General features: G+C 43.7%; 1 protein-coding gene across 1 annotated transcript in view; it reads right to left on the reverse strand.

Moving 5' to 3' along the window:
• GLI2 (GLI family zinc finger 2) overlaps positions 1–25,729 on the reverse strand; it is a 202,086-nt gene that overhangs the window by 138,429 nt on the left and 37,928 nt on the right. The window contains exon 2 of the mRNA XM_075430849.1: positions 13,592–13,754. Coding sequence (XP_075286964.1) covers positions 13,592–13,724 — 133 coding nt within the window. The 5' untranslated portion in view covers positions 13,725–13,754. The remainder of the gene's footprint in view (positions 1–13,591; positions 13,755–25,729) is intronic.

The following is a 25,729-nucleotide window of genomic DNA, read 5'->3' on the forward strand; positions in this document are numbered from 1 at the left end:
ACATGCTGTATTAACTACAAAGGCAGGTCAGTATGTGACTGAAAACCTAATTTCTGTTACTTACCTAAAGGATTTCTGCCTGGATGAGCATTGTGTTTTGGAATAACAAGAACAAAGTCCACCAGTAGTCCTGCCTTGTCACCGGCACACGGAGAGCTAATTTTGCACTAGACCATGGGCTTAGAGTAGAAGTTCTTCAGAAATACAGTCATCTCAGCTTGGTAACCTCGACTTCACAACAAACAAGGACTTTTTTCCACCTTCTCTACCTTTTGCCTATTTGTGCACCCAGCCAATTCCTTCTTATGCTTCTATGAGCATATAACTCTTCCTGTGAAATACTTCTCAACTTGTCTCCCTGTGCTACCAAGTTCTCCTCTAAGATCCCACAAAACAGTGTCTTTTGGCTCAGACCCCGCTGTCTCAGTCTTGCTCCTCACATCTCTGGACAACAGCTGGTCAACGACCTTCCAATCTCTCTACACAACTCAGCCTTCATCCCACACCTCTGGTCCAGGCTATTTCTGCCACTGTGTAAATCATCGTATCCGAGTAGACTTTTGACCATAATCCACCATGGTTTCCAAAAAGGACTCAAAACTTCTCTCTGCCACTCAGACTGCTAGCACCTTGCGTCTTACCCCATCTAGCAATAATTTCACAAAACTTTGAAGCAGAACTCACGTCCTTCCTTTTATGGGTTCATGCAGCACTGATCAAATACTGCCAACACCACATTTTGCCTTGCTTTGGAGCACAACAATTGTCTAGAAAAATTATTTCAAAATTACCTGTAGAAGCATTACCAGAAAACTCACAAGTGACATGAGCCACCACCTGCCTCACGTGCAACCAGAGGCAGATAAGGAATTCTGGGCTCGAACATCTGCACCCTTTGTGAGAATCCGTCGAAACAGCATCCCTCCTTTGTGGTATCTACAACCATGGCATTCAAAGGCCAATGCCCTCTTCTGTTCTCATGCCTTAGCTGGCTGACATAGCCTTCAAATTCTCACTGTGTCTAAGCATAGTTTGGGCCACCAGCCCTGTACCTCACAAAACACAATGTTAAGTGAACCAAAATCAGGAGGACATTTATATTCTGCCTTCAGGACTTAACTACTGGAAGGTTTTGAAGCTGGAAAAGAATAGCTTTTCATTTGGGTCACAGAAAGGAAGAATAAACTAAAACCATCTTTACAAGAGACATTGCAGATACGGACCTTGAGGAAAGGCCCTTAGGGGTGATACTTAAAGAAGCTCATTTCTATCCCCACTGAAGTGCTACAGAGGTTAAAGACCTGCTACAACCTGCCATAAAAGGCAAAAACCACATTAATAGCAAATGTCTTCCCCTCCCCCATTCCAAATGTATTTTTTATGAGTAAACATTTCTGTATTAAGACTTACTGTCTTCAAAGATCCCTTTTATGTCCCAAAGGTAACCATTTAAGTGATCTTATAACAGCCGTTACTTATCTTTACAATGGGCAACGCACATGAACTCAGTGTCTGAGACTTTCATTTTGCTATATATTTTTTAGTAACCACATATAAATCCAGCCTGTTCCAAGTGTCAGTGACTCTACGCGACCAAAAGATAGCCTTGGATCTTATTTCAGCTCCTAAGACATGGTTTTGAGTGGAATTAAAAGAAGCACGGGGATTTACAAAACTCTTTTTTTCCTTCCAACCCTTTTAGCTTGCTTACAGAAGTGATGCACCATACACAGAGCTTAGAAAAAGAGATGCAAATATTTTTCACGCATTCACCCATCTCGTATCTATTTTAAGAGTCAGTGCTGCATTTGAAATACAGCACCCTGCAGTAAGGGTGTTCTAAGGATGTCTTTGTAACAGCACACAAAGGTTCCACCAGAGTTTTCCAAAGGGAAAAAACTGCACCAAACAGTATTATCAGCTCCTCTTCAGCTGATTACAGTATTAGAGTGTGCACGTGCACAGAAGGCTAACAGGAAAGAAAGCTGAAAGGAACATTTTCTCTGAAGCTGTCATCCCACATCAGTGATTTTCTTCTCCTTCCACCACCTGGTGCCCAGAACAACACCTTTCCTAAAAGTCTAATTACAGAGGACTTTGCCAAAACCGCTGTCTTTTTCTTGGACCAGGGTGAAACCCTGAAACTCTGCATCATTTCTGTAAATTCATCCAGGTCTGTCCAACACTCTGTCCAGATACTTGAACTTCAGCAAACCATTTGAAAAACCTCACTCACGGATTATGTATATAGGAAACCCTCTTAAACTGGGAAAATTCATTTTCTCTTTTTCAGTACAAGAGATTTACACAGCTATTAACAACACGATGTTTTCCAACAGAGTTTGCCAGGTAAGATCGTCTGAAAAACTTTCCTACTCCAGAGCACAGTGTGCCCCCTTGGAATACAGTCAAGTCTATGTATCCCCGAATGGTCTCTCCACTATAGATATTGAAAATGCCTTTGCTGTAAGAACTTAACCTTTTCTTCCCTAACCCTGCAAATCTGTTTTATCAGGCTCCTTTGACAGCAGCACATTGACACCTCAGACATATGATCAAGGTCACCCTTGTAACTCAGCGCCCAGGGGCAGCAGCACCCTCTTGCAGGCGGTGGGGATGGGGGAATGGCAACCTCTATGTGGTCTGACCTGTTAAGTGCTTCAGTATGACCAATGCCATAAACATGCTAACCAGATGCTGATGGATGGGCCTCGAGGCCCAAAGAACAATGCAAGTTCATTATATAAATGGGAGAGCGAAGGGAAGTCAAGCAGCTTTCCCAAAATCATGAAGGAAGTATGGGGCTGGATTAGGAACTGAAACTAATTTTCTCCAGGCTCAGTTCCGTGCCCTCACCATAGGGAGCCACCAAAAAAATTGGTTATCTTCACACAAGCAGCCTCCGGGAGTCGGGTCAGTTTCCCGCAACACGTAATAATTCCTCTTGTTAAAATGAGACGTGCAAACCAACGCCTAAAGTCCTCACCTTTGTATTTCTCTGTTTCTACTTTTAAGTGCGGCTGTAAATGCCCCAGAAAGCACATCACCCGTTCTACCTGTGAGCTGATATGAACAAGATTTAGCTTAACGAGCTAAATTGAGCCTCATGAGGAAGGCTTGCATGCATGCATGCACAAGACTGATATTTGCAGCAGCCAGCATGCAGAAGTGAATGCTGCTCAGTTCCCCCCATCCCTGCTGCTCCAACCCCCAAAGAGCAACTATAAACCAAGGTGAATTCCAGATAGAAAAAAAAAGCAGAGAAAGATCATTTTTTTCCCCTCACAAACAGAGCAAAAAAATTCACTTGGAGAAAATCTAAACATTTCCCAACACTTCGGACCCAGGGTCAGGAGCGCTGAGCTCTTACCACTCCCTCTAGGCTCGGAGCGTTTCATTAGGTGCAGAAGTATCTCCATTTTGTTTAAACGATAAAACTATTGTTGAAGCAGCACACGCAGGGCCAGGAGCTTGCAGGAAGACACCTCCTCTACTGGATGGTTTTCAGGAATGCTCAGACACTGATCTTTTATATCAATACAACTGAAGTCATCAAAACATCTACTTTAACTGTTTACTTAGGGATGCATCTGTTGCAAGCTGTGATTTTTTTTTTTTAAACCTGTCAGAGTCAGGAGCTGATCCATGTAATAGAAGAGAACAGAACAGCTTTCTGGCCAAATCGGCACTATTCATTCCCTGCAAATGTTGCTGTATTTTAAAAATCAGATATTAGTGGCAGTAAATATAAATATTTTGCTTGCAATACTCCTGTTCTTATTTACAATTTACTTACAATTGGAAGCATTTTCAACGGAATACAGTCTTAAAAATATCTGGGATTCCAGGAGAAGGAAAGAGATATAAAAAAAAATAAAAGGTGAAAAACCACGTGGAGCTCTCTAACAGCCTGTAGAAAAGGCAGAATTGATTTCAGACAAGTTTGTGTGAAATCTTTTTCATTTATGTTCACGTGGGATCACACTCAATGTTTTTCTTTATTTTCATTTTGGACCCAGTCAGCCTATGTGCCCAGACTTTTGTTCAGTTCTCTCCACCAAAGTTTGCCTGATTTCAACCCAACACCACTACGGGAGTCATAGAACACCCAGCACAGGTCCCTTCCAAGTACATGTAAGGTCACAAATTTAAAGTAATCCTAACCCAGTTAGCGTGAAGCGACTATATCTACTTCACTCCTCCAAGCGCTAAACTTACAATCTTGTCTGAGGTTTATTCTCTATCGTTACCTTTAAGATCAGAGAACTCATCCTGCCAAACACAGAATCCACACAGAATTCATAGGATATTGATTTATTTCAGAATTTAAGGTTTCTGCATGTTATGTCCCACTTGGTTCTGGAAAAAAAAATGCAGCCCCCTAAATATGAGCCTGCTGTGCTTTATGAACAAAGGCACTGGCAAAAGTGAGATCAAATTCAGTAAAATCCTATTAGCTACTGAACATTTTCATACCTTTATGCAACCAAAAGGAATGGTACTGACTGCTGCAAGGTGATGTTCTCAAAGGTGCTCTATGTTGCACAGATAACTTGTGTTCAACTTTCCTAAGGGAAACATATAATTCCCCCATTTGGCAGACAGACATCAAAATTTGAGTCATTTGACCTGGATTATCTGGCATATCATTGCGAGAGGAAAGACTTGCTAGTGGATATGGTGACCCAAGGGACCTGTGCTAAGTTCTCTGTACCACCACGGGTGTCCCTTGTACACCACCTATGAACTCCTGAAGTCACAGAGATAACCTGTTCTTGACATCTCTCTGAAAGAGCTAAACCCTTTACAGCCACTTTGGCCTTGGAAAATCTTCTGTGCCCCTTGTCTGCACAATGCAAACAATGACATCTCCTGACTTACCAGGAGGAAGTGCAAGAGGCTAAAGTATTCAGGCAATGATGGGGCTGACCAAGGTAAGAGAACCCCCCCACACCTCGACCTGGGCTCCCAAAAGCCACCAGACAGCACGATTCATGTTCTCTAATTAAAAAAAAAAAAAAAAAAAAATGGTGCAGAGGGGCAGGCTGTATCCTCCCAGGCCCCTGCACCTCACTCATCACCACATGAAACCATGAAAACAGACTGCCTGGTTTCATGGGGGCCAGTTTAAGGAGGAGACGAGCAATTCCAAGAATCATAGAATTGTAAGTAGGAAAAGACCTCTAAGATCATCAAGGCCAACTGTCAACCCAACGCCACCATGCCTACTAAGCCATATCCCGAAGTGCCACATCTGCATGTTTTCTGAACCCCTCCAGGGGTGGTGGATTCCACCACTGCCCTGGGCAGCCTGTTCCAATGCTTGAAAACTCATTCAGTGAAGAAACTTTTCTTCATATCCATTCTAAACCTCCCCTGACACAACTTAAGGGCATTGCCTCTTGTCCTATCGCTAGTTACTTAGGAGAAGAGACCAACACCTGCCTCACTACATGCTCCTTTCAGGTAGTTGCAGAGAGCAATAAGGTCCCCCCTCAGCTTCCTCTTCTCCAGGCTTAACAGCCCCAGTTCCCTCAGCTAGTCCTCATAAGACTTGTTCTCTAGACCCCTTCAACAGCCTTGTTGCCCTTCTCTGGACACGCTCCATCAACTCAATGTCTTGTAGTGAGGGGCCCAAAACTGAACACAGTACCTGAGGTGTGTCCTCACCAGTGGCGAGCACAGGGGCACAATCACCTCCCTACTCCTGCTGGCCACACCATTCCTGATACCAGCCAGGATGCTGTTGGCCTTCTTGGCCACCTGGGCACACTGCTGGCTTATGTTCAGCCAGCTGTCGACCAACACCCCAAAATCTTTTTCCCCTGACCATCTTTCCAGCCACTCCTCCCCCAGCCTGTAGCATTGCACGGGGCTGTTGTGACCGAAGTGCAGGACCTGGTATTTGACCTTGTTGAAACTCATACAGCTGTCCTCAGCCCATCGATCCAGTCTGTCCAGATCCCTCTGCAAAGCCTTCCTATCCTCAAGCAGATCGACACTCCCACCCAACTTGGTATCATCTGCAAATTTACTGCAGGAGCACTCAATCCCCTCATCCAGATCATTGATAAAGATATTAAATGAGACTGACCCCAAAACTGAGCCCTGGGGGACACCACTCATGACTGGCCACCAACTGGCTTTAACTCCATTTACCCCCACTCTCTGAGCTCGGCCATTTAGCCAGTCCTTTAGCTCCGAGGTGCATGACTGTCTTCTCAAGGCCAAGCAGAAATTCTTTAGGAAGTGCCAGGAATACAAGCCCCATTTCTTGGTACAAGTATTGGATGCACAGCATTTCTAAGAACATTTTTCTCTGCCACTCGTCTGACCCCGGGAGCAGTCCCACTGCTCCGTGCAGGCAGCCATGGAATGCTCTGCCAAACCCTATCAATTATTTAGCGTCAAAAGGAAGACTTAATCTGTGTGATAAAAGAATGGATTTTATCTAAGTCTTGTTCCCCTTAAAGTGATTTACACAACTGGCCTCTCTGGTTGCTCCTCTTAACATAATTATTTACTTCTGCATTAACAGGCTTCCTCCACTTGGGTTATTTTTAGGAATCTTTTGTAGCCTTTAGAATTAACTAGGTTTTTAGTAAAAAAAAAAAAGCTTGTTTTTTTAGTGAGTATTTTAAATTGCCCATCTCTGAAAAGGCTGTTATAATACTAGTTTTGTCAATGCTGGTGTAAAGCTGGAGCAGCTATGGGAAACAGCTCCCCCAGCTGTGTTGACACTTGGGTGATGAGTTTGCCTCTGACTTGAGAAGCCACGGGGTGAGATTTCAGTTCAGAGCTGGCAGTCAGGGCTCTTGGACTGCTAATCAGGCTACAGACTGATGAAAGTGATGAACTGATGAAAGGGCTTTAAAGGATTAATGTCGTCCCACTTTGGCTCCTTGCTTTAACCGTGCTCTGGAATTTTGGCCAAGTCAGAAAGACTGATGTTTGTCCACCCAAGATTAGCCACCTCAGATCAGGCATGAAGCCCCCAAGGTAACAAAGCAGGCATCTCCACAACGTGATTTACTCCACCCTAATGCAAAGGGATCCCAGACTAGACACCTAAAATTTAGGCAGCCAACCTCAGACAAAACAAGTCCTATTCCTGGTCCCCCATGATTATGGCAGGCTCAAATGTCATGGTTAACGGATGGTGTTGGGAGAATTAGTTTACAAAACCTGTGCAAATTCTCAGATGCTCAGACAAAAAGCTTGCCAAAGATACTAAAAATTAAAACTATAGGGACATGCTGGCAGCACAGAGGAGACAGTCCAGGAAAGCATAATGATAAATATCATCCATTACCACCATTGGATTTTCTTACTTGACTATAAATGATCAACCAACAAATAGTGAGTTTATCATCAGTTAAAAAGTTCATATTTAGGTATCCTCTGAGAAGCACTTTACTGAAGTCTAAACTGGATCCACGGAAAAGAAGATATATCTGTACTTGCCAGAATAAGCTTTTGGAGCTTACAAAATAATAGGAAAGTGGAAGCTATTATTATGACAACTATTATTGATGTTAATAATAATACACCCAGAAAATACAAGGGACTTTCAGGTGGTACTTAACGGTTGGGATCACCAATGGCAGAAACAGCCTGTGAAGAGTACCTTTTTTCATTTTAAGCCCATAAAACCTTTTCAAGTTGGCATGCAATCCTGCATTGTGGTTAGGGATGGGATTAAATTACTCTGTCTTCAAAGCACCTCGGCATCGCTAATGGTTTGAAATTGTAGGAACTTTTAGTATGACAGTTAGGGGAAGATGTATACAATCAGTGAATGCTGGCTGATGTTACAAATCATAGAACCGTTTAGGCTGCAAAAGACCCTTAAGATCATCGAGTCCAACCATAAAGTTGCTGCATCATCAATAGGTTGGTGGTATGGACTCTAGCATCATCTGTAAGGGCTACACAACGTGAACCAAAAAGTCTGTAAACATAATGGTTACCCATTCTGAGGTTGCACCTTTGCCCACAGGGCTGGCTACCACACAGTGAAACCTAGCATAGGGGGTCAGGAAAGGGGTTTCTCCCATGAGAAAAAAAAAAAAACAACAAGTGGCCAAGAAGTCGGACTCTAATCACTTGATTAAGCAAAGCAAAGGGTTACGTGACAAAGATGTATTGCTGACTATTTTAAAGAGACTAGAGAGACTCAACATTGCAGGCTATGGATAGAGGAAAAAGAGCAGACAGAAGAAAAGATGGGCTTTTGTGGCACAGCTTGTGGCAATCTAAACTACTAAAATTCTATCACACATAGCTGAAGAAATAAACCTGCTGCTCCCAGCGTGCTCTCCACCATGCCTACACACCAGATACTACTCATTGAACATAAAAATGGTGCAGCATGGCTTTAACTTCATCTATCTCTACACAGATGCTTCTAAACTACGAGCAGCTGTCAGGCAACCAGCATGATTCAAAGCTGGCAGCTAGTCACAGGGCTTGATATCCTACAACTGAGGAACAGCCTCAGCTTTGCACCATTGTAAGCATCCGAGACCTCCAGCTGCCCAAAGCAGCCTTGAAGCCCTACCCAAGGTGGCGGCCACTGAGCTATATACTGCAGACACACAATAGAAACAGTGGCTGTCAGGAGAATTTCACAGCCTAAATAATGGAATTTTCCCATCATTCTGTTTTAACCACTTGCCCCCTTCCCTCCTGGAGCCAACACAGGCTTTTCTGTTACTGCCTATCTCAACGTTTTTAAGTTGCATACAGCAAAGCAATAAGGGTCATGGAAGCTAGGAATATGCTTGTACCTGTTATGTTCCTTTTCCTGGAAAATGTGAACAACTGAATGAAAAACATTCTTTGGAGAAGATCCCTGCCCCTCCAGGGTGGACAGAGGAGATGACTTCATTGGGGCTGTTCTCCTTCTAATTTGTCTGAGTCTCAGGCCAGATAAACGATATATTTTTTCAGTCTGCTGAGGTCTGCTGGGATGCTGGCATTTCCTCCTCATTTACATGGTTTTCCCATAATCCAGCACCGAGACAAGCTGAGCTGCACAAGGACTCCCTGCCAACGCCACTCGGGTCTTGCTTACAGAAGACCCCTGGAGAGTGATGGGAGGTGCTCCCTGCCCTCCTTCTCTGCCTATGAAAGGGCTGAGTGTGCTACTTCTGCAGCACTGAATGTTCCCGCCAGCCCATAAATCAAGTGACCAAACTCCATCCCAATCTCCCATCCACTGCAGAAAAGCCCCATGCTTTGCCCTTACAGCATAGATGGGGCGAAGAGCTGTATTTCATCAACAGAAACCTTAATATAGAGGAGAGTCGTTACCTCCTGGAAAAAAAAAGCGTAGCCAGAGTCTTACTGGTTCTGCAGCTTGGTTTCCCCATGTTTACATCAAATGACTTGTTGAACTTCATTATATACAAAGTATTTCCATAGATCAGAGGCAGGGAGACCTGTGCAGCTAACATAAAATAAATTACCACCCCGTGATAAATGGTTCTATTAGCAATCCAGATTGTTAAACTCAGATACAACAGAATGAAGGGAGCACTGCCCCATTCATTCTCCCTGCGGCAGATACTGAGTTGTAAATAGGTTATTTTGTGTGTAAATAACACATTAAAACTCAGCATTAGCCGTGTCTTTTGATAGAGAGGAAATTGTTCCAAATAAATAATCTCGGACAGGAATGTAAAATAAGCCAGATTTAATAGTGCATGCCTGCTGCAGCCGTGTTAAACATGACTAAAATGATAAACCCCAGAATATACTAATAGTAAACTATGCTCTGACATCAAAGTAATGAGGCTGTATTTTTACCCAGCTTTAGAAATGCTAAAATTAGTCTTGACAGAGCCAGACATCAGAAAAATGTTTCAAACATAAACACCATCAATTTGGGAACCTGGTGTTTGTGTCAAGCTGAGGGTGGGGTGGGGAGGGAAAGGTGCATTCTGGGCCTTGTTAAAGTCAGGCAGTTAGCATTTAGGAGAATTTGTATTTAATTTTTATTACAAGATGAGAAACCCATCTTCCTAAATATTTCTGCCTTTGAAAGAGTGTCTCTTAAATTTCTCCTCCAGCCAGGCGCGCAGGCTTCTTCGTGTGTGCTGATACAGAGGATATCACAGTGCTAGCCTGGAGGACACAACCCAGTCTCACTCACGTGGTGCTCTGCTCCAAACCCTCTTACGCTATGCAGCAGTATGCACTTTCGCACTCAGCACAAGAGTTTTCTAGACGTGTTCTGATTCACTTTTCCAGAAGCGGAAGCACCAAAAGTGAGAGGCTCTTCTGCAGATTTAACTTGTGTCTAGCTCCTACTCACTGTCATTAAAACCAGCTTCCATCTCCAACAGAGCAGCTTTGACTCCTTGGCCAGCAAGATTCATGGAAAAATAGAAAATTCAGGGAGACCAATGGCATTTCTGTGAGGCCAATTTCTGAACATCTGATCAATGAGCTACTATAAAAAAAAAGTCACAGAAGACTTCTAAAAAGGCGGTTTCAGTAGACTAAAAATACAAGATGCAGACTGATGGTATGAAAGGACTCTTCTCCACTTACAACATCAACAATACCAATCTCTTTTCCTACAGCCATAACTTAATTTGTTCAAGGCTGCAAACATTTGGGACAAATATCCAAAACAAGGGAACTAGAAATGGAAACTGGACATATTATTATCTTATAATAATAAAATCTAAATAATAATATAATAAAATAGCTATTCTTCAATTATTTAACCAATATTGAGTTTATTGCTTCAATTACCTTAATTACAAATAAAACCTTATAAATCTATTCATTTCTACAAGGGAAAAAGAAAACCTTATGATCTGAGAAATATGCTATGTTGGCACTCCATCTGTGTGACTCAGTAGAAAAAAGGAGAAGAAATGTGTTGCAAATTATGTTTGTTTGGCTCTGGAGAGCAGCTTAGTGATCTGCAGCACTAGCTGAGCCTTGCTGCCACTTTCTCACATGCTAGCACAAAGAGTAAAACCTCTACAATAAATAAAATCAAGCGTTTGTCTTGGAGAAGAATAAAGACTTGTTCGTGTGGCCCCAAAGCAGGGTGAGGGTCTCAGAGGCCCCCCGTTTAAAGCTGTTCCCCTCTTCAAGCTGAGCAATGTAATTAATCTCCATGCCTCATTTGCTTTCTTCTGTAAGAATATGAACATAAATATGTATATTTCTAGCCTGTTATGAGTAATTACACTAGTTTAGTGAAGCAAGTATGTTATATTAGTAAGAATACCATGTAAGTGCAGTCTCATCGCTGCCCAGCCTTTTTGTTATTATCTGCTAAGTCACATCTTGTAATTAACTGATGTTACAAGACAATTTTGTATTCATTTTTCTACTTATAAGCACACGGAGTGTGCTGCTTCCTTTTGGGAGCCAGTATTATGTCTAGCTAGAACTCAAAGCAAAGCCCTCCGAACCACAAGAGCACGTGCATCACCTGCAGAGTCCCAGGGCTGGCATCCGATCGCATGCTACTTCACTGCTAGCCATTTGAAGGCATTTGTGAGTACTTCTCCTCACAGCATGACACAGATTTCGCTCTTCACATCTCGTTACATAATGCTTTCATCACGATTCTCCTGACATCTTCAAACAATCCTCCACTTACTTCTCCACTTCCTCTTAATAAAAGGAGCAATACTGAGCCCATAAATCATTTCTTTTCCAAAGGCAAGAGCAGGACATACAATACTGAATGCTTAAAAACTTATCAAGTCTCCCGGGGTACCAAATGGAACCATGGATGCTCCACCTCGGGGGCATCCTCATTTCCATTGCATCTCTGGAAATGCGGTGACTGCTTCCTCGGTGGAGGCACTCCCAAGGCAAGTGCCAAGTGGGGAGAAGGTGTTTATTCATAACAGCATGTCTGTGGGTTTTGAATTTTAGCACGTGCTTGGACTTTATTGGTGCCAATCAGCCCTTTGGATCTGCCAGTCACTGAGATGATGCCTCGAGTGGGCTGCCTCGTGGTTTCTACAGCCTGTGCTTCTTCAACAGGGATCAAAATCTGTTGGGGATGGCAAACTTCTGCGTGTTGCTGTCTCTACTCTTCCCCTACTTCTGCTGCCCAGCAAGCCTTCCTTTCTGCCACTTTGCATAGTGCTCACAAGGAAGGTGGCTCCAACCCACTCAGCAGCACGAAATTGTGTTTCTCTTCAAAGAGCACTCTGCAAAAGATTTTGTAGTTCTTCTGAAGAAAACCTTTCCATTGGCTAACAAATGCTAGTAAACTTTATCAAACACATTAAGTAATCTGATAGGTCGTAACCTAGCAGCTGCTACCTTAGTCTGTATACCTGAATCTTTCTAGGTCAATGTGGAAATGAAAACTGGGTAACAAATGCATTGAAAAGGAAGGATAGATAAAGCAGATTTAAGCAATTTGGGCTGGGAACTGTCTTCAAAACTCAGCCAACAGAAAACACAAACTCTTCAGCTGAGCTGTGTAAGAAACAGAGAAGCCCACAGAGGAGTCGTGCTGCTCTCCTGGGGTGATGAGAAACCACCCTGCAGTGAAGGGAGGGGTGGGGAAGGGTTCATTGTGAGGTAGACTGGCTAGCAATGAGGTATATTTTCAAGAGGAAAAAAAAGCTGCTTGCAAAGTTTACACAGCTGGGATGTCTCTTGTCACATGTGAGCTGGTGCAGCCCCTGCTAAGTTTGTGTCCTTATACCCTGTCCAGAAGGCACACCCAGTCCCAGCCCCCAGCAAGGGCAGTGTGATGCCTTCCCGGCGGGCACAGCCTTGCCCACAGCTGGAGCCACCATGAAGGGCCGTGGCACCAATCTGGAGATCCACCAGCACGTGCGTGCCAGCGTGTGGATCTGTTTTCCGGGGCTGTATTTTGCCTGCCGTAGCGGGAGAGAGGAGGCAGGACGAATGCTCCTGCACGTCCCCCCGCACAGCAGTGTTACACGCCCCAAGAATGACCCATGCCCACGGGTGTCCATGAGAGCTTCCCAATTGACTTCAACACCATCAGGACCAAAATCTTGCCAAAAACACTGACAGGAAAAGAAATCAAGACCTGAGCTATTTCTGACAGTAACAAGAATGGCGCAAGTTGAGGGCTTTCTTTGCGAGATTTCTTGCGTTGGGTCTGCGGAATCCCAAATTCCTCCCTAACCGTGAAATCCCAGCAGCAGTGGCTGAAGACAGTGCAGTCTGTTTAGCTCGTTAGCAGGATCACATCTGGCACACAACACCCCTCCCTGACCATGATAACAGGGCGCTCCCCAGCTCCAACCAGCCTTGCCAGCCACCCTTTAATTCCTCCATGGAGGAGCAGCAGGCACTGTGCTGCCTACACCACACAGCACAGGTAGCAAGCAGTGATGGGATGCTTCAGCTCTCCGACGGCCACCTCTCACCAGTGACTCATCACAGCACAGTGATGTTTGGATGCCACGTGGAGATACAACTTCATGTTCCTGTGACCTCCGACGGCCAAGAACCCCCATAAACTCAGCATGTTCACAGGAGGACAGATGCCACCGTACTTATTAAATTCTTACAGTCTAATGAAACCCCCCCCTGCTGCTTTCAAAGTGTGGAAAACATAAAGTACCTCCTTGTGCCACTGCTGCTCCTGCAGCTGCTAAAGGAGTGGGTTTCTTCCCCGTCTCTGTAAAGCCATTCCCCTCCAGAACTGCACCTTTCCCTTCTGTTTTCCCAGCAGCTGTTGAAGCAGAAGTTTCCATCTTAGACTTGCATCTTCCAGGTCAGCAACCCTACAGGACATAAAACAAAACCAGATTCTGGTCACCACTTACAAAAGAGGCAAAATCAGCTCCATGAGGAAGCAGCCGATGGCTCGACATGGCTCAAAGGTAAACAGAGAGCAGCAAAGATTTCCTGGGTTTCTAACTCTAGCAGTGTAGCCAGTGCAGCAGTTAGAGACAGAAAGGGCACAGCCCTGCAAAAGGGTGGGTATTCTCACATCCTGTCAACGTTAGGCAGTTGAAGACCTAAAAGGATCAGGATCAAAATAGATTTTTTTCCCCACTTAAACTTAGGCTGTATAATAAAGCTAATGGGTCCAAAGAGCTTTCCAGGATTAAAGGACAGGTGAGACACAAAAATTTAACATGTATAAAACCAATCTGTCCATCCTATACATGACCTAGCCCATCATAACAAAAAACTGAGTCAGCTAAGAATTTTCAGCAAATATACAGACAGAAATAATTTTAATGTGGGGTTTTTTTCCTCCTCGGTGCTTATTCTGTGCACTGGTTCTGAAGCAGTGCCCTGACCAGAACATCCAGCAGTGATCACGGATAAGCCACAGCAGGCCTGCAAGAGCCCATCCAGCTCTCACTGGTGAGGACTAACATAACATCCACCGATTCCTGACTCTCCTGAGCAAGTTCTTCTATTCTGACTGGTCACATACGAAAATCAGCTACAGCTTTAGCCCCATTACAAATGGTGAATTAAGTGCCAGTGAAAGCTCCATGAAACAAGAAGATACCAAAGCACAAATAACCCTTTTTTGTTAAACTTAGGTCCATGAAAAATAACAGCTCCTGAACTTGTTAACTTGATTGTTCATTCTGCATGACTCATATACATCTCATCTCCCAAAAGCAAATGTATGCATATCCCAAATTTAAAGCAAAAATGGGGCTTCTCTTGAATGAGGACGCATGCTTCATTGCTGACTGCAAATACTTTTGTTTGCCCTATTTTCACTTGTTTTATTTCAAATGTCTCCACATCGCTCTTGTTTTCACAGAACCCACAGAGTTACCTGGTACTACCGCCCTCGGGCTGGTCCTGGGAAAACCCACTGCTAATTCCTCCTTTCCTTTCTAATTTTAATGCAGATCTGCAATTTTTCACATGCAAATTTTCAGATGCAAATTTTTCAGCTCCTGAGATACTCTGGAGCACATAGGCTGTTTACCTTACTGGAGTTAATGAGATCAGCCAAAAGATGTCTGGGAAACCAGAAAAAATTTTTGTCTGCAGGTAGTTTTACTGCCATACTGTCAGCTCAAACTTCCCTCTGAAGGGATTAACTGACTCCTGAGCATCCTGGATTAAAAAATTAACACTCTTAAAAACTTTAAAGCACGTGAAGATTTCAGGAACTTCCGTGTGAGATCTCTAACTTTTACCCCTTAGTTGTCTGTGACCCTGGTATAAGCACTGCATTTTGTGGTTGTTTTTTTTCTTTTCACTATTTTTCTGGTTTTCGAAAGCAGTTTTTGTGCTGCAACTTCAGGACAGACAACCAAGAAAGCGAAGTCCCTCTTTCCCCACTATGTGATGAGCTCCACAGTTTAGCACACAGCCCCATGCTCCCTGACCACCTTGCGCCAATCTTTTGAGACCGTCCGTGCTGCACCACTGTTCAAGACAAGCTGTCCTAAACCCCTGCCTACTCCACTCAATCGCTGTTTTAAAACTTCCCCGTAAATACAAAGCCACCCTTGCTGGCACCCCAGAGGGACCTAGAGCATGGTGAATGTGGTCCTCCAGCATTGCCACCACCACCTGGGCTCCCGCAGGACGGTGGCCTGCAGAGTGGCTGTGTGCTGCAGCCTGAGCAGCTTCTCCTGGGAGCCTTCAGGCATGGGTTGCATTAATGGGACCACTAAGTGATGGCTCTGTGGTCATGATTTGCAGCTGTAAACAGCAAAGCTTGTATTGGAAACGACAGGACCCACAATTACAGGCTTTACTGATGACACAAGGCTCCAGTGTATACCAAGGTGGCCCCTGAGGACCTGCCTAGGCATGTGCTGGGCTTGATGGCAAATGTGGGATGGGCTCCTGGGGGCCAGGACTTTACAGTGGTTTAATCCAGAAATGAGGTTGGGTTACAGACCACGCATGAAATAAATACACTCAGACTGGTGGAGTATTTGACCTAGGTCTGACAGCCTGGGCTTCTGTTCGTTAAGCAAATAAACTTCAGAGGCTATATTAGTAGCCCCCCACCTGTTTCTTCTTAGTCCCTCCTTTCAAGGCTTTGCACTTTTGTTTGAAACCAGACGCTCGCCCTCGCATCCCTCCCTGGGTTACCCTGACCCTCAGGGCAGCCTCATGCCTGCTGGGAGCATCCTCGGGGGGCTGCAGAGCACAGCAGCCAGGGAGGGGAAGGACGAAACTAGTCAGAGAAATCGTTCTCCTGTAAAACATGCAGGTTAAAGACATGCTTTTATCCAGAGAGGTGCCTGAAATGAGATTTCCAAATCCCTGCCACAGACATCTCAGTAGGGACCCAGTTTTTGAAATATGTCATTTATCCAACTGGAATTTGACAAGAGATCAGGCCCATATTTGAAAATCTGGCCTTTTGTAGCTGTATGTTCTTTTTTCAGATAAATTATGAATTTAAAAAAAAATCAAGTATTTCTAGTAAATGGTTGTATTAAACAGGTAATCCTTCTCAAATACTGGATTAGGAAAAAAAAAAAGAATGCAAGTGCTCTAATCTTACAGGATTTAGTGTAATAAGTCTATAAATATTTTTGCTTTGTAAAGGTGCTTGAGGCAGAACAGGCTGGACGTGAGGCTTAGAGCTTTTCCCCAAGACAGCAACAATCGAAAATCATTCTCCTTCCACAGCCACCCAGAACCAGAGCTGACCATCCCAGCCCAGGAAGACAACCAGCATCCTCCCTGGCCGGATCCTGCCCTGCTCAGCATCTCCACACACAGACTCTGGGACACAGACCAGGGAGCGAAGGAACATCAACACTGATTTTGTATCTGACCTCCTGAGGTTTCGTGGACAATGGCTGAGAGTCAGTGACCATCAGATTCCCCTGCTGTGCTTTGGTGTAGCATGACACCAGGACCCAATGCTGAAAGCTCTGGAGATTTAGGTTCCCATCTTGGCTCTGCTACAGTCTCCTCTGTATCCCTGGGCAAAAAGCTTAACCTCTCCTGCAGCTGGTTTCCACAGCCGTAAAATAGGAAATAGTACTTTGCTCTATTTGCAAAGTGCTTTGAGATCCTCGGAGGCACAAGGCTATGGAAGTACTTTTATTACCAGTATAAGAAGATATATCGATGGAGGCAGTCAATCCACACCATCCAGGAGCACAACATTCATTTTTTAAGTAATACCTAGTTTGCTTTCTGTTCAATGCTAAACTTTTTCCGCTGCTCTGTGCCACATAGAATTTATAAATTCAATGACAGATTAATCTTAGCAGTGAGCCATTTGGCATGAAAAAGGGTTTCACAGGGAGCCTGCTTTTTCCTGTAAAGAGCATGCATTTAGGAGTGACTATACGGAGAAAGACCCTGTGCACTTATTCAAGCACAAGTCTCTGCCCTCCGTCATTACTCAGAATTAGAAACCAGAATGGATTACTCAGATTGTTCCGAAGGTTTGTAGCTTTTTCTGCAGAAGGAGGGTTGGGTAATTGATTTTGACACTAATACCAGCACTATTCATATGCCCTGTAATATAATTCTGCAGCGACACTAAAAAGGCAGCCATCAGATCTGAAGAAGGAAAGCGCTATATGATTTGCCCTGGACAACCCTAGCTATTTTAACAGCTGTGTTGTATATTAAAAGGGAGAAATCCCAACAGAATTAAAAACAACAAAGTCACATTCGCCTTTGAGGAAAAACAAGAAACCGTAAACTTTCCTAATAAAACAATCCCTCCCACTAAGCGCTAGAGGAATGGTTGAAAGTGCTGTCCCAAAACTCCTGTCTCTTTTGGAGGGCATCAACCAGAGAGGGACTACCAGCAAACTTGGGAATAAACAGATACTCATCAGCCATACCCCCCACGCACCCTTTGCTTAAAAAGGCATTGTTTCCTTCTTCGGGATTTTTCTTTCATCAGGAAACCCCCTCCTCCGACTCCAGACAGAGCAGAAAATATAGGTTTATGTCCCCCAAGCTTTTCTGTGAAACTCGAATCACTGATTTTGGCCACCTCTCCTCAAAGACTAAGTACCAGAGTGGAGCGAGCCTCTCTGGCAGAGGGCAGACACTGCCAGTGACGTTGTGAGATGGGTCTAATCCTCCAGAAGCCACCGCAGTTGCTGAATGCCACCTTCATGCCTGGCAGCCCCATGGGGCAGCAGGAAGAGATTTCTGAAGGAGGCTTCTGGCAACCATTCCGCTTCAGTGAATATTTTGGGCTTTCTCAGACCAATGTCTATCCTCTCCTTCATTTTAAGTCCGTCTCTACCTGGCCTCCTAACACATGGCCCCAGTGGTGCCAGCGAGGTGTCATCACCCCCAAGGGGACGTAATGAAGGCGTGTTGGCTGCTGATGCCAGCACCACCTCCACTGCAGCACAGCCAGGACGAAGCCCCACTGCTTCTGGCTCCTGGCATAACCGATGGGAGCTGGGATAACCGAGGGCAGCCTTCACACAGATTTGTCCTCAGGCACCAACAGGGAGATACTTTATCTGCTCTGCCACGTCGCCCCCCACCCATGTAGGTACAATACCGCATTTGATAGCTTTTCCTGGCATGCTGTTTTAGTCAAGATGAACAAAGAGATACTCCCACCTTCTCTTCTTTTGCGGTGGGCTCTGTCATATAGCTAAAGCTTTCTGAATGCATGATCTGCTCATGAAATTCAGCATGAGCCAACTGTTTTGAACACTGGCTTAATACAGTGGCTGCTGTGATCCTTTCCAGTCTCCCAGGGTTTGAGCCAAATTATGTTCTCAATTACACGGAAGTAGCAGTAGTTAACCCAGTGAAGTCATAGTCTCTATACCACAGCAAAACTTGACCCTTCTATTTTCTTTTATATCAGCAACAGCTTCAAATTACTAAAGAAAGTTTCTTCTGTACACATGCCTCTGCTGAATGTTGGGACTGTCCAAATACACTGTCTGTTGCTGAGGGGTCTACAAGTGCTTACAGAATATCAGTCTCAGGCAAAGGCGGTACAAATATTAATTCAGAACTAACAATTTTTGGCATCCTCCTGGCACAAGGTTTCCCATCATGATATTTCTTACAAATAGTCTGCCTGGGCCAGTCCTATAGGGTTGATTGCACATGGAAATTAGGGCTGTACTCTAGGGTGTGCACGCATAGAGCACTGGCTGTCTGTCTGGAGACCTCTGCTGCCCCTTCCAAGCTTGAGAAAGCTTCTGTGGTGGGTCCATACCAGCTTCTATCTCCTTCCCCAACTCCTGCTTAGAGAAGAGCAAAACCAGGCTGCCAAAGGGAGGGAGGAGGGAGCTGTGCTGGCTTTCATTAAAGAGGATAGAAAGACACATGATTTCTGCCCACCCACCCCTAAATGTAGGGCTAAAATCGTTAGGAAGGGTGGGTGTTCACAAGGCTTCACCAATCACTTCCAGCCCGTGGCAAAAGTTGCATCACTCAAAAAAATGAAGAGGGGGGGAAAAAAAGGGGGGGTAGGGGGGTGGAAAGAGAGGCAAAAAACCCCAGGAGAGTTGGCAACACTGCAAGAGTTATACAGGTTCTGGAATGTACAAAGGCTGAAATCAGAGACTTTGCATCTCTTTTGAACTTCAAAAACAACAAGTCTCTTCAAATCACTCTGTTAATTGGCTTTAAATTAGAGTTCTAAGTTTAATGAACAAATCTTTCGCGTACGGTATGAAACAGATACGCTTCTAGATTAACTTCCTGATCAACACCATCTGCCATTTCCATATGGCAACAGCAAACCAAAAGCACAAGGAAGAATACACTCTTGCCTTACTGTGAGGGGTCAAAGTGCACCCAGGACTGCCTGGTGCTTGGGAGCATTTCTCTGTAATGTGATAACTTCAGAACATCACCTCCATCTAGTTTCAGAAGATCAAGGGATAGTCCACGCACCAATGGGTACAACTCTGCCCAATGTGGTAAAGAAAGGAGATAAAATATGGAAAAACATATGATGGAAAGGAGGTACGAGGGAAGCAGCGATGTTTGCAAGGATGATTGGTTGAATGTGGAAAGAGCAGAGGGATCCTGAGGATTGAGGAGAGCATGGAAGAGAGCAAAGTTGCTGAAATAAGGGGAAAGAGGGGTGACCTTAGAGACTAGAGTAGGTAAGAGCTTACTGAAGAATATGAGTGAACAGAAGTACAGGCACAAGGTAGACAATGGCAAATCCTGTGAAGGGAGAGAAAAGAATGGCATGGGAAAGGGGAAGAAAGAGCCCATAGACAGACCTAGTATCATGGGAGACGGGGATACATAGCCCTGCTTGGGCAAGAGAGGTCACAGCATGACATCTAGCATAGCAGGGACAGGGCAGAGAGGCATGGCACAAAGGAAAGAGAAGACAGAAAACATTCAGGGAACTTGTAGGGAAGCAAAATGGAGAAGTGCAAGGGTCTCTGACAGAAGAAATGTGCCCTGCAAGCAGCTCTGATGAATGCAACTCTCCAGCGTGATCTATCACCCTTCGTAGCTGGAGTACCTAGACACAAGGATACAAGCCACTGCTTCACATCATGCCAGGCACATGAAGGGAAACAGTGACATACACCTCAGGAAGAGTCACAAGCACTATCTCTCCTTACACTAACACTGACCACAGTTACCTTCCGCTTATATCAAACAAGGCCCGTGGAGCGAGTTGTGATGATCAGAAATTATCACCATCTTGAAGGTCTTTAAGTATTGAGCTACCTGCTCCAGAACTAGTATTCACCAGCTGGATACTCCTTACCTTCCAGTAGGGCCCGGACACTAACAGGTCCTGGACAGAGAGGGTGCAAAGCCGGTGTCTGCACAGGGGCACCCAGCACCCTGGGACCGATGGTCCTGGGCGGGGCTGACAGATGTGCACAGGACCTACGGGAGACATGCATCCTTCAGGAATGTCAACCAGAGGCCAGGCTATCCTAGGACACTCCACGGCATCAGATGACAACACTGAGGCTACCAAATTGAAACACAAATGATTTTTCCCTTTCTAAAGCCATTTACTTTCTGGGCTATGGTTATTGGAAAGGCGATGATATTGAATAAAGGTACCCACATTTCACCCACTCTTTGGTTTTAGCCTGCTGTTCATATTTTTCACAAACACTAATGTCACTTTAGCTTTGCTGCTTCCTCACAAATAAGAGCAATTTATAAAACATCAGATAAATTTGAATCGTTTCCCCACTTCAAATATATTTTCAGGTTGCCAAGCTCGAAACCTTGAACAGAAATTATCTTTCAGATGCTGGGTTATAAAAAATTACAATACACCATCAAAACATATGAGCAGACATAAAAGCTCAAAGCCAGACACAGATTCGGCATTGGTCCATGCTGAGACATGCAGGCTAGGGTACATGATTTTCCCTCTTCTCTCTTAAAAGTTATCTTTGTTTCTTACTTTGGAAGGACTGTGAAGATGGAGGAGTGAAGGCTGGAGGGAAGAGCCTTTTGTGATGGAACAGGAAAACAGTCGTGGTTGTACTTTTACAAAGCCAATCCTACGTGTCTTATCACGAGAAAATTTTAACTATGCGCATTCCAACATGTGAAAAACCGTCAAAGAAGATAATCAAGACACTCCTGCATTCAGACTCTGTGTTAACATGCTGCAAAAATATGGGAGGATGCCACCAGGTAAACAGAAATTGCTCAAAAGTGATGCGTCACCATTATAACCTGTCCATGAATCTGCACTTGGTTTTTGTTTATTTGGTTGTTCTTGTTGTAAGGGAGAGAGAACTTTGGCAAAAGACTTATCTAAGTTTGGTTTTTTGATGTAAATCCAAAGAAGTATTCAATTTCCTGATAGAACTTTCTGATTTTTTTTCCAAAAAGGAAAAAAGACAGATTTTACCTATATGTGTGTGCATGTATCTAATGAAAAAGTATTGTTTTCATTTTAGGAAGACTTTGCACACCAGAACAGAAAAACAAAAAAGAAGAAAAAAAAAAAAAAGAAACCAAAAACACCCCTTCATCAAGTCTTCGTGCTCCAACAAGAGCAGAAACTCTTAATAACTAACACGTCAGATAAAACATCTGTGGTCCTTGGCAGATACACCCGTGTGGGTAACAGCTAAACACATACTGTAGTATGGACCAGGGTGGTGGCCCAGCAGTTAAGCTGTTTACAACAAAATTAGAGTCTAATTCCAAATTAGTAATAATTAACCTTCTGACATTTCAGGAGGTTTATGAGTAAAAGTTCTTAAGAAAGTAAACTGTGTGTACTACAAGTGCCGCAGAAACTCTGATTTGGAACAGAGATGTTCATGCAGGTTCCATGGAGCAGGTGAGGGTCAACAGAGCGATCTGGCTGGGAGGAAGACAGCTGCCTTGAAATCAGATTTGAGAGTGCTTCTGACAAGATGGAAGTGAATGTTTTCTTGGCTGGTGGTGACTGATGGAGAAGTGTCTCAGGGTTTCACTTCCGTGCTGCAATAGTTCGGGCACTTTCAACTCTCATGAATGAAACCCCAAACACAAGCCACATGAAATTAAGTTTAATGGGTTTGCTTTAATAGGGGTGGGATGAGTAACATTGTCTTGTAGTGACTAGTCCATCCAGATGACACTGAACAGGCTCCAAAGCTTGGATAAGAAAATCCTCATTTGGCTCAAGGAAGGAAAACCTTTACTTTGAGCAATGGAAGGCAAAGGACTGCATCCTCACAAAATTCCCTATAGCAACTGGGTTCTTTCAGAACATGTTTCATTACAAAACTTTGGTTTATTTTTAAACATTCCAGTGCACTTCATCAGCCTTTTGAATCCTCCCTCTGGAGGCACACGTGTAAGTATGTAGAAAAGAGAAGCCTGGGAAGGAAACAAGAATGTAATTAAAAACAAAAAAGCAACACTTCAGTTGGCTCATTTTCCTCTGCTGAACACATACACCACACAAGCTGCTATTCCACACTGAATAGAAACACATATTGCTTTATAAGACTACAGTTGCCAGCTGAAGGCAGGATGCAGACCACATAAAATGGTTGGCAGTTCATAAACTGGAGAATGTAGAAAAATTCATCCAGATGGGAATGGGAGAAGAATTTCTGACAGGATCATAGAGTATTCGGAATTGGAAGGGACCCACAGGGGTCATCGAGTCCAACCTCATGCTCACAAGTAACAAAACATCTGCAAACCCCAAACCATTGAAACATCTGACAGTCGATGTAGTAGGAACGAACAGCGCTATGTGGAATGTACCCATGAACCGCAACGCAGCCTAGTCTGCAAGGGCACAAGCACACTGGTGAAGAAAGATTCAAGAACGACCAAGAGTCCTTGCAAGGAACTTTATATGAGGGAGAATGAAATTCATACTCTGAACAGTGCTCATTTCTGCAAGCTGCAACTCAAGTTACAGGGCTATGTATGATTCTAAAAATTAACGGTAAAGTAAGCAGCGAAAGGCAGAGCCCCTCAGTTTTGAGCAGTGCAGGTCCATCTTCTACAAAGAGACTGTACAATGTGGCTGGCTGTCACTTCAGTGGAAGGGAATAAGTCTTTCAGGAGACAGGCTGAAGTATTCAGGAGGGTATTGAGATAATGACAAAAGACAAGGGTGAAAATGAGCATTCATTTAGCCAGAAATCAAGATGTCAAGATTAAAATTAATCAAGGTACCAAGGGACCCAAAGAGAAGAGATTCCTTAATTGTGTAGACTCTAATGCTGTGAACCTGAGTAATAAACAAGAAGTGGAATAGCTCATTTAATACACAAATTAGTCCTGATCGGTATTACTGAATCTGGTGGAAACATTTGTACAAATGGAGAACTACAATCATTTTGTGTATCAGTGACTGGAGACAAACAGAGAGTCACGAAGTTTGTCCGTGACAAATGACTGCAGACACGGTAAATAAAGACGACCGCTTTGTACCAGTGACTTGCTCTCTGTCCGTAGATGGGCTAGATACAAAGATCATGTATTTTAAAGCAACTACTTACAAGCCCACACAACTGGAAAACAATTGATTAAAATGAAGGCTGTGTTTTAAGAAACACTGAATGGAGACAACTTGAAGTTTATGGTGGGCAAACAGTGGCTGACAAGTTCTATGCAGGTTGCCAGTATCCAGTCAGCTAAAGCAAAATGTGTTTGTCTATGCAGAATTTGGAAGGTTATAATGCCTGTCTGTTTAACCCTGAATCGACTGTTAATGGAACACTATGCCCAGCTCTGGTGTCCACAGTTCAAGCAGAAAGATGAAAATTGCAAAGGCTCCAGCGCTATCCATGAGGAAAAGGAAAGAGCTCAAAAGAGAGGCACTTGCAGGATGACTTGATCAGTAATATTAATAGATATGTAATTAACAAAACTTTGATAACAGATGCTTTTTGACCCAGAGCTAAGTGACATTACAAGAATCTATGGCTAAATCAATTACAGTTAACTGATATCAATTACAAAGACTAAAAGCTAGAAGTTAAACTAGAGAAATTCAGATTAGAAGCAAGGCTCTCAGTTTCAGCAGAGATAACTAAATTCAGGCTGGTGACACTCTCTAGCACTGCAGACCTGACATCTTGTTCAGATATTTTTCCAGAAGATCTGCTGTAGTCGAAGACTTGTCACTGGATGTGGATAGGTTTATGTACAAAAAAGTCCTCTGATGATGTCATGGAGAAAGTCAGACTAGATTAGCACCTTGATCGTCTGTGATCTTATGCACCTATATATTAGCGTGTTATATATGGTTGATTTGCCTTACCTTCGCATTTCAAAACATCTGCATTTATAATGACTGAATCTTACCATACCTGTCTCTACTGATAAGTGAAACTAACTTACACCTTCCAACTTCTCTATTTTTTTCTTTCTTGATAAGGACTTACTAATAAAATTCTCCCAGAACACTGATAAACTCTAAGGTGTTTATGTCCTGCCAATGGCAATGTTGCAGAGTACACATTCCTTTACTATGCAATTATGTCTACTGTGCTGCAAGCATTTTGATGACAGAGACAGATATAAAACCGTCCACCAACAGAGTATCATGCAATTTTTACTTGGTAGCCTACAAGAACCAACTTGGCTTCTTGGTCTGGCAAGTAGCTGCCAGCATCAAAAAGGAAAGAAAGAACACTGTATTTTATTTTATTCTTTTGTTATAAAAGCTAAGGTAAAAACCTCCCTTTTGAGGCCCTTCAGTGGTGTCTCCAGAGCCTACAGAAGACTGGGAAAACAAGGAGGTCTGATCCTCCACTGCCCTGTAGTATCTGTTTCACATACAAAACAAGCTGGGCTGACATGCCAGCACATCTCAAGTCCGCAAAACTTACTGGAACAAAACCCAAGCTAGCAGTAAACTCTTAGCAAATGTCAGCAGGTTGCTATGGCTCAGAGGAATGGTTTAGGAACCATGTTGTATGTATGCAACTGGGAAGCTGAAGCAACTGAAGCAAAAGAACTGTGTTTGGGGGTAATCAGGCCAGGGACTGAGCACTGGAAACTACACTCACTCTGGTTGGGTCCCCACAGCTATTCAGAGGCTATACCAGACTTTGGGGCACAGTGACTGCTGTGGCTACTAAACAACACACACAAAAAAGATGGTTTTCACTATTTCATTATGTAAAACTCATATCATTAAGGCTAGCCTGAGAAGACCCTGCAAATATTTCTTCCTTGTTTGCTTTTGTTCCTTGATACCATCTAATTTCAGACAAAATGCAAAGGATTAATATAAATTCTTCAGAACAGAACCCTTTTATAGGAGCATGTGTGCATACACACACATATATATGTAGCTTTTTAGTACTGCTAGTAATAGTTATTATTTACCTTGTAGTTATTG

This window comes from Opisthocomus hoazin, chromosome 9 (genome assembly GCF_030867145.1).
Source record: "Opisthocomus hoazin isolate bOpiHoa1 chromosome 9, bOpiHoa1.hap1, whole genome shotgun sequence".
Lineage (NCBI taxonomy): Eukaryota > Metazoa > Chordata > Aves > Opisthocomiformes > Opisthocomidae > Opisthocomus > Opisthocomus hoazin.